Source organism: Geotrypetes seraphini, chromosome 4, assembly GCF_902459505.1.
Source record: "Geotrypetes seraphini chromosome 4, aGeoSer1.1, whole genome shotgun sequence".
Lineage (NCBI taxonomy): Eukaryota > Metazoa > Chordata > Amphibia > Gymnophiona > Dermophiidae > Geotrypetes > Geotrypetes seraphini.
Genome location: NC_047087.1, coordinates 120,571,214 through 120,584,466, shown reverse-complemented (window position 1 = coordinate 120,584,466; position 13,253 = coordinate 120,571,214). Strand labels below are relative to the sequence as shown.

Here is a 13,253-nt window from a genome sequence, read left to right as displayed (position 1 = left end):
CCATGAGAGAAAGGTGACTTTTTTCCAGCAGGCCCGGGAGGCCCTTCGGCTTGCCCATCAGGTCCCAGGAGCTGCTTTTTAGTTTGGGGCTCCCTGATGGGATTCTTTCTTTGCTGATGGCCTGAGTTTCCCAGTCTTGGTGGGGGGTCACTGCCATTGGGACGCCCCTGGAGCTGTATCACCTCTGCTGGACTGGAAGGACTGGGACACAATACCATTGATGGTTTGTTGTGTGGTGTGCGAGAGGGCGATTTGCGAGTACTTGGCCTCTGGGTAGCATGGTGTGTGTGGATGGCTAGATGGTATAGCGATTTTGCCTGTGGACATAAATCTGTATCATGATGTTGGGCAGAGTAGGGAATAGCTGGGGATTCTGTTATTAATTATGTTTTTATTTAGCTTAAACAATGGGTTGGTTGCCGTTTTGAATGTGAGTGAGTGCATTGTGAGAGTTGGTTACTATGGTGTCTGGAGACTGCAGAGAGTGTGGATGGAGTGGGGGCCAGACCCTTGGATGAGTCATAGCTCGGATTCTGGTCCATCTCGGGCTTTGAGTGGTAGCTCTGTTTGGGCTGTCAGGGGCTGTTCTTTAGTTTTCATGGAGTGGGGGATTTATTCTTGGTTGGGGGGGGGAGCCTGTGCATTATTGTTGGTTTCTTATAGGGTGTGGGAGTTTTTCTCAGTGCCCCTAGACCATACAGTTGGATATAATAATAATAATAACTTTATTTTTGTATACCGCCATACCCCGAAGAGTTCTAGGCAGTTCACATTAGTTAAACAGAGATTACAAGTGGTTACATATCAAATTGATCATAGAGTAGTTAGACAGAGATTACAAGTGGTTACATATCAAATTGATCATAGAGTAGCAGACAGCAAGGAGAGAGTATTTACAAGTGATTACATATCAAATTGATCATAGAGTTGCGAACAGCAAGGAGAGAAGTAGTGGGAAGAGGAGGGAGAACAGGGGGGGCGAGGATCAGAAGGGGGGGTGGAAGAGGATTGGAAGGGGCATTAAGGGTCTTGGTCTCGGAATAGGTGAGTTTTGAGTAATTTTTTGAAGTCGAGGTAGTTGTGGGCTTTGAGGACCATTTGGGCTAGCCAAGGGTTTAGTTTGGCGGCTTGGAAGGCGTAGGTTTTGTCTAGGAATTTTTTTGAGTGGCATAGTTTTAGGGAAGGCGAAGAGTTGAATTTTACGGGAGTTCTTGTAGTTGTGGTTAAGGGTGAAGTGAGGGGTGATGTAGCTTGGGGATAAACCAGATATAGTTTTGTAGCAAAAACAGGCGAATTTGAATATGATTCTGGATTCTAGAGGGAGCCAGCGAAGTTTATGGTAGAAAGGGGTGATATGGTCCCATTTTTTCAGGCCAAATATGAGGCAATGTTATACCCCAGCATATTACTGATAATTTTGTTCAGAATATTATATGTCTCCTCAAGTCTGCATACCTGAACTCCTGAACCTTAGTGTTACCTTGACAACATCAAATGCTTTACTAAGAACCCAACAGCTTTTCCCTAAATTCAGTTGCCTGCGTACCACTCAAATAACATCAGTAAGGACAGACCTGGGTGTTACCAAAACAGAGAACAAAAGAGCAAGACCAGCCGTTTACTAGTCCCTGCAACACCTCATTAACGCCAGATGGGACCTGAATGTTATCCAAACAAAGGAACTGGCCAGGGGGGTAACTGAAATTCAGCATGCTACCGATATGAATCCACAAGTCTGTTTATCTGACATTTTGACCTCTTTGACCTGAATGTTGCCCAAACAACTTCAAAGGGACCGACCTGGGGTGTGCCTGAATCAAAGGACGCTGTTACTGCAGGACCAGCTGTTTAACTCAGCAGCTTATAAGGACGGAATTCTGCTCCTAGAATCCAGAATCCTAGCCGGCTATCCAAGACGTCAGGTCTAAAGGGGCAGACTCCTGTGTCCTACTCGCCTATCCATTGAGGGATTCCGAATGGTGAAGGGAGGGTTTACGTGAGATACGGTGATGCTAATTTATTCTTTTATATATATATATATATTAAAGTGTTATTGTTTATGCTTTATATTGTCTGTGTGTTTTTCTGAGTATCTCTGATCATCCCACTTGACTGAAATTAGTGGCGGAACAAATTGGTACCAGAAGTGGGGTTGATCTAATGATGTCAGAAAAACTAACTAGGCAACAAGGGGTTGAGGAGCAGGCTCCCAATCCCTCCATTCCAAATGAGAATGAAATTATGGGAACATTAATGGCCACTGAGTGGTCTGTAAAAGCAGGATTGTGTGAATCCTGTACTTTTGGAAGTGGGGATCCACATGAATTATGTGCCTCCTTACAAAAGGTGAAAATCTCAAAAGGAGAAGAGCAAGAAGTAATTTCTAGACAAGGAAGGATGATTTTGTCAGACTGGAGGAATTTGCATGAAGCTAAACAGGAATTACAATTGAAATTAGAAGAGCTGGAAAAGAAAAGGAATAAACAACAGCATGCCATTACAATGCTACAATGTCAGAATAAGTTGTTAATGGATAAGGTAGAAACCTATCAAAATGTAATAGAACAGTCAGCTATGCGATATGCACGATATAAATACAAGAAACGGAGGTGGAAAGTGAGTTACAGAAAAGTTAAAATCTTAATTTATCATCTGCCGAATGATTGGAATCCAAACAAACGGGATGGGAATATTTGGGATTCAAATAATAATAACGGTGAGGAGGATATATGTGTTAAAGGAGAACAGGCAGAAAGTTTAGAAGCAGAGCCTGTGAGGAGACAAAGATTACAGGGAAATCTGCAAACAGGAGAAAATCTAACTAGAGATAATGTTAGGGAGGATGTTACTCCAAATGAAATCATGGATATGATGGCACGCTTTACACAGCAGCCTGGGGAACCACTAATACAGTGGGTAGTTCGGGTGCAGGAGCTGGGCGCCGCAAGGATTATGTTAGATGCCACAGATGCCCCTAAATTTGTTCAAATTAGTCAAGAAGTAGCAATGCAACATGCGTTGCGGGAGGATCCTTATCCTGCAAAAATTGCCCAAAGGTCTTTATTAGAGATAATAAAGGGGTGTCACGAGGCGATATCCCCTTGAATCTGACTGGCCTTCCAATGATAAAGTTTGGTATACATTGAAAGATGCACAAATGAGAATTAAGGAAGAGGCTATGAAGGTAGCTTTAGTAATAGGTCACGCTGACACATATATGTCATTACCTTTTACTGTATCCATGAGAAATAAAATTATCAGGTATGCTGCACCGGCATACAAACAGGTAATTATGACTCTGTTGATCAATCAAACAGACAGGTCTATTTTGGAAGTCTTGGAAGCGGTCCGACAGTTAGGAGATCTGGGAGACTGGGGACCTCAAACTACTTTTGATAAAAAGAGGGAAGGACAATCCAATTCAAACAGGGCTAATCGAGTATCCCGAAGGGATATGTTTTTGGCATTAATAAAAGATGGGGTAAAGAGGGAAGAAATAGATGGGAAAGATACCGGGACTTTATGGAAAATGTACAAAAGTAGAGGATTAGGAAAGAAATCTATGTCTCAAGCCCAAGTAAGCAAGAGTGAGGATGTGCCAGTGCCAACTGCTCCTCCTGAGGAAACTGCTTCCACTCTTTATCCTGATTTAAAAGGGTGGAAGTGGTGGGAGGATCAATGATGTGAATACCAAGCCTCAGTTAGCTTGAACCAAATTAGAACAGTGTCCGCAGGTAGAGATAAATATTTAGTAGAAACCTGGGGAGCAACAGGTACAAGCTGTAGTGGACGCTGGGGTGTAGGAATATAAATATCAGGATTGGGGGGAAAATTATACAAGCAGGAAGAAAAAATTTTACAAATTTTAAAATTGGACAATTACCAATTTGGGATTAATCTATGGGATTCCTTGCCAGATATCCAAAAAGGGTTAACATGACAGCTTTCCGATGGAAACATGAACCAATGCATTTTTACTATCCCTATAGTGGAGCAATGTCCAGAACAATTTACATCCACTTGGCAAGGGAGGCAATATACATATACCAAACTACCACAAAAAATACTTACAGATGCCGAGAGGTGATAGAGAAAGCTAAACTTCCCTTCTCCCCAAAGTTAAAAACAGACTTGGGCCTTTTTGGATTTTTGGAGGCAACATATTTCACATCTGGGGTAACATATGGGGTTGGTTGGACAATAAAAAAGTAGAAATATTGCTAAGTGACCTTTATAATGTATAAAGTTTTGTTAGATAGTATAAGGAAGTTGCACTCCAAGTAATTTTGCAAATGTGTCTTTTACCTCAAACACTAACATTGTGAACCACTGTACCTGCACGTAAACCTCTCTTATATGTTTTATAGATTAAAGCGTCCCTGCTTGAATTTTTATGATTGTGTGACAGAACTTTGAAATGGAAGAAAATAGAAAAGAAGACCAGTAAAACTATATAGAGCAATTAACTTAAATTTCTATCTCTCTTTCTTTTAGAAGCTTATTATCTAGACATGGTCCGGAGAACCAATTTCACTGTGCCACATTTAAAATGCTTCCAGCAATGTGACCTGATAGTGGGAATCCAATGGATACCACATTTGTTTGTGACTCTTTTGATTAATAGTGTGCTTATTTACAGATTAAATTCAACCCTGAATCATTACTGATGGAAGAAAGCATGCCGGAGCTCTGTGTTTGTCTGTTTCTGTTATGTGTTGTCTGTTTTAGCTTATGGGGTACCCCAACATTGCACATTGGCCATTTCCAGAGTTTATTCCACCCCTTCTATTAGTCCAAATGGTACCATATCCCTTTCCAAAAAAGATTCCCCTACATACCAGAAAGCATCTTATGAAAACCATGCTCACAATGATTTTATGCTATGGCTCAAAGGTAATCGAGGCCAGCAGCGTGCCAGATTTTAGGAATAAATGGGACGCCCATGTGGGATCCCTACGTGGGTCAGGGCAAAACATTGGCTAATCTTAAGGGCAAAGGGTCTATAGAGTGGGCAGACTTGATGGGCCTTGGCCCTTTTCTGCCGTCATCTTTCTATGTTTCTATACAGCCCAATGATAATTTAGTTAGGGGTTATATTATAAAAGGATATCTGAAGAGAAATAATTAGAAAGCTTTATACCTGGTAAAATGGTGTTCATTGGTATTTGATATTTGCTAAATAAAATAAAAAATGGTCTCTCTTTATTTAACTTACCAGGTATAAACAGTGCAGTGCACATCTCTGACATAAGTTATTTTGGTATCACATTCTGTACGTGTGTATGGTCTCTCTTAAATGACATAATAATTATGTCCAGAACAAAAATAGGTATATTTTCTGAATGTCCTACAGAATACCTTTAAGTGCATTAGTGTTGTTTCTCTTATCTCACACAAATACTACCTTACACATTGTGTCAAATGTTATCACATTCTATACGTGTGTATGGTCTCTCTTAAATGACATAATAGTTATGTCCAGAACATAAAGAGGTATATTTTCTGAATGTCCTATAGAATACCTTTAAGTACATTAGTGTTGTTTCTCTTATCTCACACAAATACTACCTTACACATTGTGTCAAATGTTATCACATTCTGTACGTGTGTATGGTCTCTCTTAAATGACATAATAATTATGTCCAGAACATAAAAAGGTGTATTTTCTGAATGTCCTACAGAATACCTTTAAGTGCATTAGTGTTGTTTCTCTTATCTCACACAAATACTACCTTACACACAAGTATTGTGTCACATGTTATCACCTTCTGTACATAAAGTGGTTTTTCTCCTTTTTCTCTTATACTCTCTTTTACCACTAGGGGGGTTTAATGTAATTAAAACATTGAAGATAAACAATCATGAGGAAATATTTTCCTTGAAAAATCACGTACTGGGAAATGTTATTACACATAGACTTTCATCCTTTTGTGATAAAATTGGTCAGCTCTGCTCTCTCATTCTGATAATTTGGCTAACATGCTGGGTTAAGAGAAAATTTCACCAGACCGAGAAGATGAAGACGCAACCAGACATACAGTGCCGTGCCATGAGGCTGTTATGTGGCACCAACTGGGGAATAGAAGTGAGCCCATATCCTGCCACTTCACATTAGGGCTGGTCTCTGGAGGTGGTGCCTGAAAATTACATGAGTGAAGGCATGTGAGTGGCATAGCAAGCCTATTGAAACCGGAGCATAGCCAGACCCTAACCAAAGATGCTAAGAAAAACGGGATACCAGATAACTGCGGTGATCGATGGTGAATATGAAGCTACCCTAAATGTATGCCATGAGTAAGAGCACAAATATAATATTAATAAGATTATTAATTTTCATGATTCCCAATACGTGATACTTTCAAGTGAAAGGCCTAATTAGCAAGAAATATTAGGGAATGCAAGAACACCAGGTTTAGCACATAAGGAAATAAATTATGAAGGGAAAATTAATTTTCCCATTTTACCTTTGCTTAAAAGTAGAATAGATACTATTGTTTCTGAAATACTGGCTGGCAAAGAAGCATATTTTGACTCCAGAGTAGCAGATGTATTTAGAAGGGAAGGTGAATGGGTGACAAATACTGTACATAATTATGAACTAACGCTACGATATGATCAGTTAATGTTACATGTCGTTAATGATATCACAAAGAATTAACTTTATCGCATTGATTTAAAAACCACATCACATTCTGTACCCTTAGATAGAAAATGGTGTAAATTTTGAAATGAAACAATGTGTCTTTAGTACTGTTGAACTTGTGATTCCTGCTAGTCAAGCTCCCTTTTCAGTATGTTTACAGAATGTTAATGTGTTGCAGTGAGCAACTGAATTTTGAAATAATAACTTGCATTCTGTGGCAGATCATATTGAAACTACCACTGCAGTGATATGGCATAAAAGGAGTTTCTTCATTTTGTACTCTATAAATTTGTTTAACTATCTTTTAACCTTTCTTAATTGTCGGACACTCTCTCCCTTAATTCGGAGGACTTCTAAATTTGGAGAAGCAAACTTGAGTATCCAGGAGTGGAATGTTATACCCCAGCATATTACTGATAATTTTGTTCAGAATAATATATGTCTCCTCAAGTCTGCTTACCTGAACTCATGAACATTAGTGTTACCTTGACAACATCAAATGCTTTACTAAGAACCCAACAGCTTTTCCCTAAATTCAGTTGCCTGCGTACCACTCAAATAACATCAGTAAGGACAGACCTGGGTGTTACCAAAACAGAGAACAAAAGAGCAAGACCAGCCGTTTACTAGTCCCTGCAACACCTCATTAACGCCAGATGGGACCTGAATGTTATCCAAACAAAGGAACTGGCCAGGGGGGTAACTGAAATTCAGCATGCTACCGATATGAATCCACAAGTCTGTTTATCTGACATTTTGACCTCTTTGACCTGAATGTTGTCCAAACAACTTCAAAGGGACCGACCTGGGGTGTGCCTGAATCAAAGGACGCTGTTACTGCAGGACCAGCTGTTTAACTCAGCAGCTTATAAGGACGGAATTCTGCTCCTAGAATCCTAGCCGGCTATCCGAGACGTCAGGTCTAAAGGGGCAGACTCCTGTGTCCTACTCGCCTATCCATTGAGGGATTCCGAATGGTGAAGGGAGGGTTTACGTGAGATACGGTGATGCTAATTTATTTTTATATATATATATATATATATATATTAAAGTGTTATTGTTTATGCTTTATATTGTCTGTGTGTTTTTCTGAGTATCTCTGATCATCCCACTTGACTGAAATTAGTGGCGGAACAGGCGGACAGCGGTGTTCTGGATCATCCTTAGTCTCCTGATGGTTTTCTTTGTGGAGCCTAAGTAGATGATGTTGCAGTAGTCCAGTATGCTGAGTATGGAGGATTGCACTAAGAGGCGGAATGAAGAGTCGTCAAAGTATTTTTTTATGGTGCGGAGTTTCCATAGTGTCGAGATACTTTTCCTGACTGTGATATCAGTGTGTTTCTCGAGGGATAGATGTTTGTCCAGTGTTACTCCCAGAACTTTTAAGGTTTGTTCAAGGGGGAATGTGGATCCTTTCACTTGAATTGTGGTGTCTTTGATTTTGTCATTGGGGGTTGCTAGGAAGAATTTTGTTTTGTCTGGGTTTAGTTTTAGTCTAAAGGATAGCATCCAGAGTTCTATCTGACTAATTATGCTTGTGAGGGAGTTGAGGAGTTCTTGAGTGAAACTGGTTAGAGGGATGACTATGGTAATGTCGTCTGCGTATATAAAGAATTTTAGCTTGAGGCTTTGCAGGAGGTTTCCTAGGGAGGTGAGGTATATGTTGAACAGGGTGGGTGACAGGGGGGAGCCCTGTGGCACACCACAGGAGTTTTCCCATGGGTAGGAGAGAGAGTCGTTTTTGAATACCCTGTAAGATCTGTTCCGTAGGAACCCATTGAACCAGTTAAGAATCTGGCTGGAGATGCCAATGTAGGCAAGGCAGTCTAGGAGAATGTCATGGTCGACTAGATCGAATGCACTGCTCAGGTCCAGTTGTATAATCAGGGCACTGGTTCCCCGGCTGAAGAGTGTGTGTATGTGGTCTAGGAGGGAGGCTATGATGGTTTCGGTGCTGTGGTTGGAGCGAAAACCTGATTGGTTGTCATTTAGGATATCAAATTTTTCTAGGTATGTGGTAAGTTCGGCGTTTACCACCCCTTCTGCCATTTTGGTGAATAGCGGGATACTAGCGATAGGTCTGTAGTTGGATGGGGAGCTAGATGGTTCTTTCTTGTTTTTTATGATCGGAGTTATTGAAATGTGGCCTTGTTCTGCTGGGAAACTGCCAGTAGTTAGTAATAGGTTAACCCATGCTAACATATTGGCTTTAAAATGGATTGGAGCAGTTTTCATAATGTTGGGGGGGCAGGTATCCAGTCTGCAGAAGGAGTTTGAATATTTGTTAAAATATGTGTTGAAGGTTGGCCAGTCGATATTTGTGAATTGATTCCAGCTTAGGTCTGTTCTGGATCCTGGGTCTAGTTTGGGCCTGTCTGAGTTGAGAAGGATTGGGAAGTCCCCGTGGGGGTTGGCTGGGGCAGATATCGATGATCTTAATTTTTGTATCTTAGTGTTAAAGAAGTCTGCAAGGGTGTTAGCGGTTAAAGTGGATTCGTTAACGCAGGTGTTGGCGAGAGTTTCGAGGTTGTAGAGGTCGTTGACCAGTTTGAAAAGGTTGCTGCTGTTGTTTGAAACATTTCCAATTTTATGGGCATAGAAATTTTTTCGTTTGTTCTTGGTAAGGTTTTTGTAGTTTTTTAGTTTGAGTCTCCATGTAGTTCTGTGTTCTTGGGCACCAGATTTAATCCATTGTCTTTCTGATCTTCTTAGGTCCCTTTTTGCCTGTAATAGCTCCGAATCAAACCATCCGTCCTGGATTGGAGATCTAGTTCTGCGTGTTTTTAAGGGGGCAATTTCGTCTAGGATTTTTGTGCTGTCTTTGATCCAAGAGGTCATAATTTGATCCGTATCTTCGTTTTGTTTTGAGAGAGATTCGTAGAGGGGCCAGAATTCAGCCGGATCGATTTTACCTCTGGTGGTGTGAGTTTTGGTGTTTTTTGATGTTCTGTTTTTAGTGGCTTTTTGTTGGCATTGGATGGAGAAGTGGCATAGTTTGTGATCCGACCATAGGGAGTCTGTCCAGCTGTTCTGTTTCCAGTAAAATTTAGGGGTGGCTGGTTCTTTGGTGGAGAATATCACTAGGTCTAATTGATGGCCTCTTTGGTGGGTTGTGATGGGCGGGGGCTTGAAGTAGCCTAGTTGCGAGATTAGTAGCCAGAAGTCGGATATGTCTGGAAGGTCTGTTTGCTCTAGGTGAATATTGATGTCTCCGCAAAGAAGGTTGTATGGACTTGCTAAAGAGTTGGAGAGTAGAAATTCGGCGAAGTCCTCCTTGGCTAGGGTCCATTTTTTTGGAGGGATATAACACAGCGTGATTGTTAAGGAGGAGGCTAAGGATTTTGAGGTTAGGGAGGTGGCTAGCATTTCTAGATTGGGGGAGGATTTGGTGTTCAGTGTGGTGCAATTTAGGTGGTCTTTGAAGATTATTGCTAGTCCGCCTCCTCTTCCCCAGGTTCTAGCTTGGGACAAAATCTTGAAGCTTGGGGGAAGACAGTCTTTGATAATGATGTCTGTGTCTGATAACAGCCAGGTTTCGGTGAGTAGAACGAAGTCTGGATTGGTTTCGGTGAGCCAGTCTTTAATGAGAATGGATTTATTTCTCATCGATCTTATATTTAGGTAGAAACCTTGAAGGTTTTGGAGGTTGGTGGGGTCGATAGGAGAGTAGTGGAAGTAAGCTAATTTTTTCAGTGATCTTTGTTTTTTTAGGCGAGGTTTGGTTGGTCTGTGGGGTGGTGGGGGGTTGGGGGTGGGCTTATGTTGGGGAAGTCATGTGGAGAGTGGAGAGTGGGTGTATGAAATTTGGTTTTTACCGTGCGGAATGTGGAGTAGTGGACTGGGATGTGGGCGGGGTATATTGGGTCGGCTGTGCAGATCCTGATGGTGATGAGATAAAGTATGAGCAGTGTAGCACATTGGTGAGGGTTTGGCCAAGCCATGTTGGGGCGCTTGATGGTTGTTTTTTTTTTTTTTTTTTTTTCGGGTTTGATTGGGTTGAAAGGGAATTGCAAGGCTGAAGAAGGCAGAAGGGGTAGCAGTGTTGTGACAGGCTGGACGAGCTGTTACGTGCTGTTAAGTAATTGCTGAGGGTTGGTGCAAATGCCTAAGAATGCTGTAGGTATTTAACAAATGATTAATAAAGCTGTAGGGATATAACAAGCAGTTACATGCGGTTACATGATGAGGGCTGGAAGAATAAAGATGTTACATGCTGTTTCGGGCTGTTAAATAGGTTCTAAAGGTTGGTACAGAGGCTATGAATGCTAAAGAAGAGTTACATGCAGAAACGAAGCTGTAGCATGCACAGTTGAAATACTTGTCGGGTTGGAAATCTTGGCGGAGGTCTGTGGTTCAGTCTGTGCTGTGTTGGAGCTTGGTGTTGTCGCTTAGGGCGCCTCGCTCAGGTGCTTCGCAAAGGCGCGTGATTGTCGTGCGCCTTCGTTGGCACGCCGAACGGCGGCACGCCGTCGGTGTGACCTGCTTTAGGTCGGCGATCTCCTGCGGGTTCGGGAGGGGGGCGGAGCAGTGCTCCCATGCTCCTCTCCGCCTTGAAAAACTAGTTGAGCTCGGCGGCCAGCAGGCAAAGGTGCTGGGGGCTGAGAAAATGGCTGGCTCTGTCGGTGTGACCTGCTTTAGGTCGGCGATCTCCTGCGGGTTCGGGAGGGGGGCGGAGCAGTGCTCCCACGCTCCTCTCTGCCTTGAAAAAACTAGTTGAGCTCGGCGGCCAGCAGGCAAAGGTGCTGGGGCCGAGAAAATGGCTGGCTCTGTCGGTGTGACCTGCTTTAGGTCGGCGATCTCCTGCGGGTTCGGGAGGGGGCGGAGCAGTGCTCCCACGCTCCTCTCCGCCTTGAAAAAACTAGTTGAGCTCGGCGGCCAGCAGGCAAAGGTGCTGGGGGCCGAGAAAATGGTAAGTTGGGTGAGGGGGGATGGGATGGCGGGTGGGAGAGGATGGGGATGGGTGGGGGTTATTATTATTATTTGGGGGGGGTTGGATAGGCAGTTGGTAGGGGGGATTTTGTCATGTCGCAGGGCGGGTCGGAGATGCTGGGGCATCTCCCTTGTTCCATTGGTGCTCTTTGTTGGGAGAGCGGAGGGGAGCTGGAGGCTGAGCTGGCTCTTCTCTACACTAATACTGACAAGTAACTGGTCTCACAGGTCTTTTGTGCTTGATCTGGGATGACACTGAGATGCATCTCTTGGAATGTTAGCGGGGTGACTTCTCCCATCAAAAGACAACAATTTTACAGGTGCTGAACTGACAGAGGGAAGACATAGCCCTACTTCAAGAGACCCATAGAAATGAGGTGATTTTAGGTCACTAGTGAACAAGGGAGAGAAGTATGGAAAACCCACAACCAAGTTGTTCTATGATGTTTCTGAAATGGCATTGTTAATATCTAGGGATAAATGAAATGTAGTTCTATAAATTACTCATGGAGTGTGCTTTCTTTTTTTTGGACTAAGTCTGCAGTAAATTCTGTTCAATGACATGGAAGTATTTGTCAATTCTGCTGTGCTGCCTATCTCAGTCCTCTAACCCTCTTCATGTACTGGCTTCAGGTAACCAAAGTTTGATTTTTTTTTTCACAGATCAAAGTGGTAGAAAACAATCTGATGACAGCTGAAGCAGAGCTGGAGGTTTTCCAGCGGGAAAAACAGCAGAGGCTGAATGAGCTGTATGTTGTGGTCCCTCTGAAATTGCACCAGGTAACAGTGTATTGTGCTTCACTGTTCCCGTCACTGCTTCTTATTCATGCTCTATCGCTTTCCACACTGCACTTGATTATTTACTGTTATTAAACTATATTTGAACTATGGGCCCTTCTATGAAACTGCAGTAAATTTGCTGCTACTGCACCTTAATGCAGGACTTTAGCCCGCACTAGCTACAAATTTTAACACTGCAACCACTGGGGGGAGGGTCCCAATCTTTTGTATTGCAGGTCATGCATTAATATCCAGATTAATGTGAAGTACCTGCTCCCAGTTAATGCAGAAGCACCTAGGCCCATAAATGGCTTTTTAAGTTAGTCATCAGTAGGTGCCCTACCGGCACCTAACTTAATTGGAAAAAAGCCATTTAAAAACAATTAAAATCATTTTTTTTACATGTAGGTGCCTGCTGGCATCTAGAAAAATGGCACCTTCATCGTGGCTACTGAGGTGCTATGATGTCTAATGCTACTGTAGATGTGGCTAACGCCAGAAGTGGCATTAGGTATCATAAAGCGCCTTTGTAGCCGCGAGTCACCTGAAAGGTAGATGCTGGAAATGTAGGCCTTTAAAACCCTGGCCTGCATTTTCAGTGCCTACCTTTCATGAAGCCGTGATTCTAGAAATGGCACCATTGCGTGATTGACACATGATCAGCAGCCGTTTTTTAGCAGACAATGACAACGACGCTGTTTATGGAATCTGGTCCTTAGAGCCTCCTATTTAGGAGGCAGTAATTGGCCCCGTGGAGACAGTTGGTACAATTCTTATACAAAACCTGTAAATATACTGTTAAGAATTCAACAAACGGTTTCTAGCCATAGAAGTTAGTGTTCCAAAAGTGCTCCCAGACACTAGTAAAATGCTGTCCTGCTTTAGAGTCCAAATCAGCAAT

At 42.5% G+C, this 13,253-nt stretch overlaps 1 protein-coding gene across 2 annotated transcripts in view; it reads left to right on the top strand.

Moving 5' to 3' along the window:
* Positions 1-13,253, top strand: part of CFAP44 (cilia and flagella associated protein 44) — a 553,092-nt gene that overhangs the window by 474,447 nt on the left and 65,392 nt on the right. For both annotated transcript variants that reach the window (XM_033943382.1, XM_033943381.1), the window contains one exon: positions 12,236-12,352. In XM_033943382.1, coding sequence (XP_033799273.1) covers positions 12,236-12,352 — 117 coding nt within the window. The remainder of the gene's footprint in view (positions 1-12,235; positions 12,353-13,253) is intronic.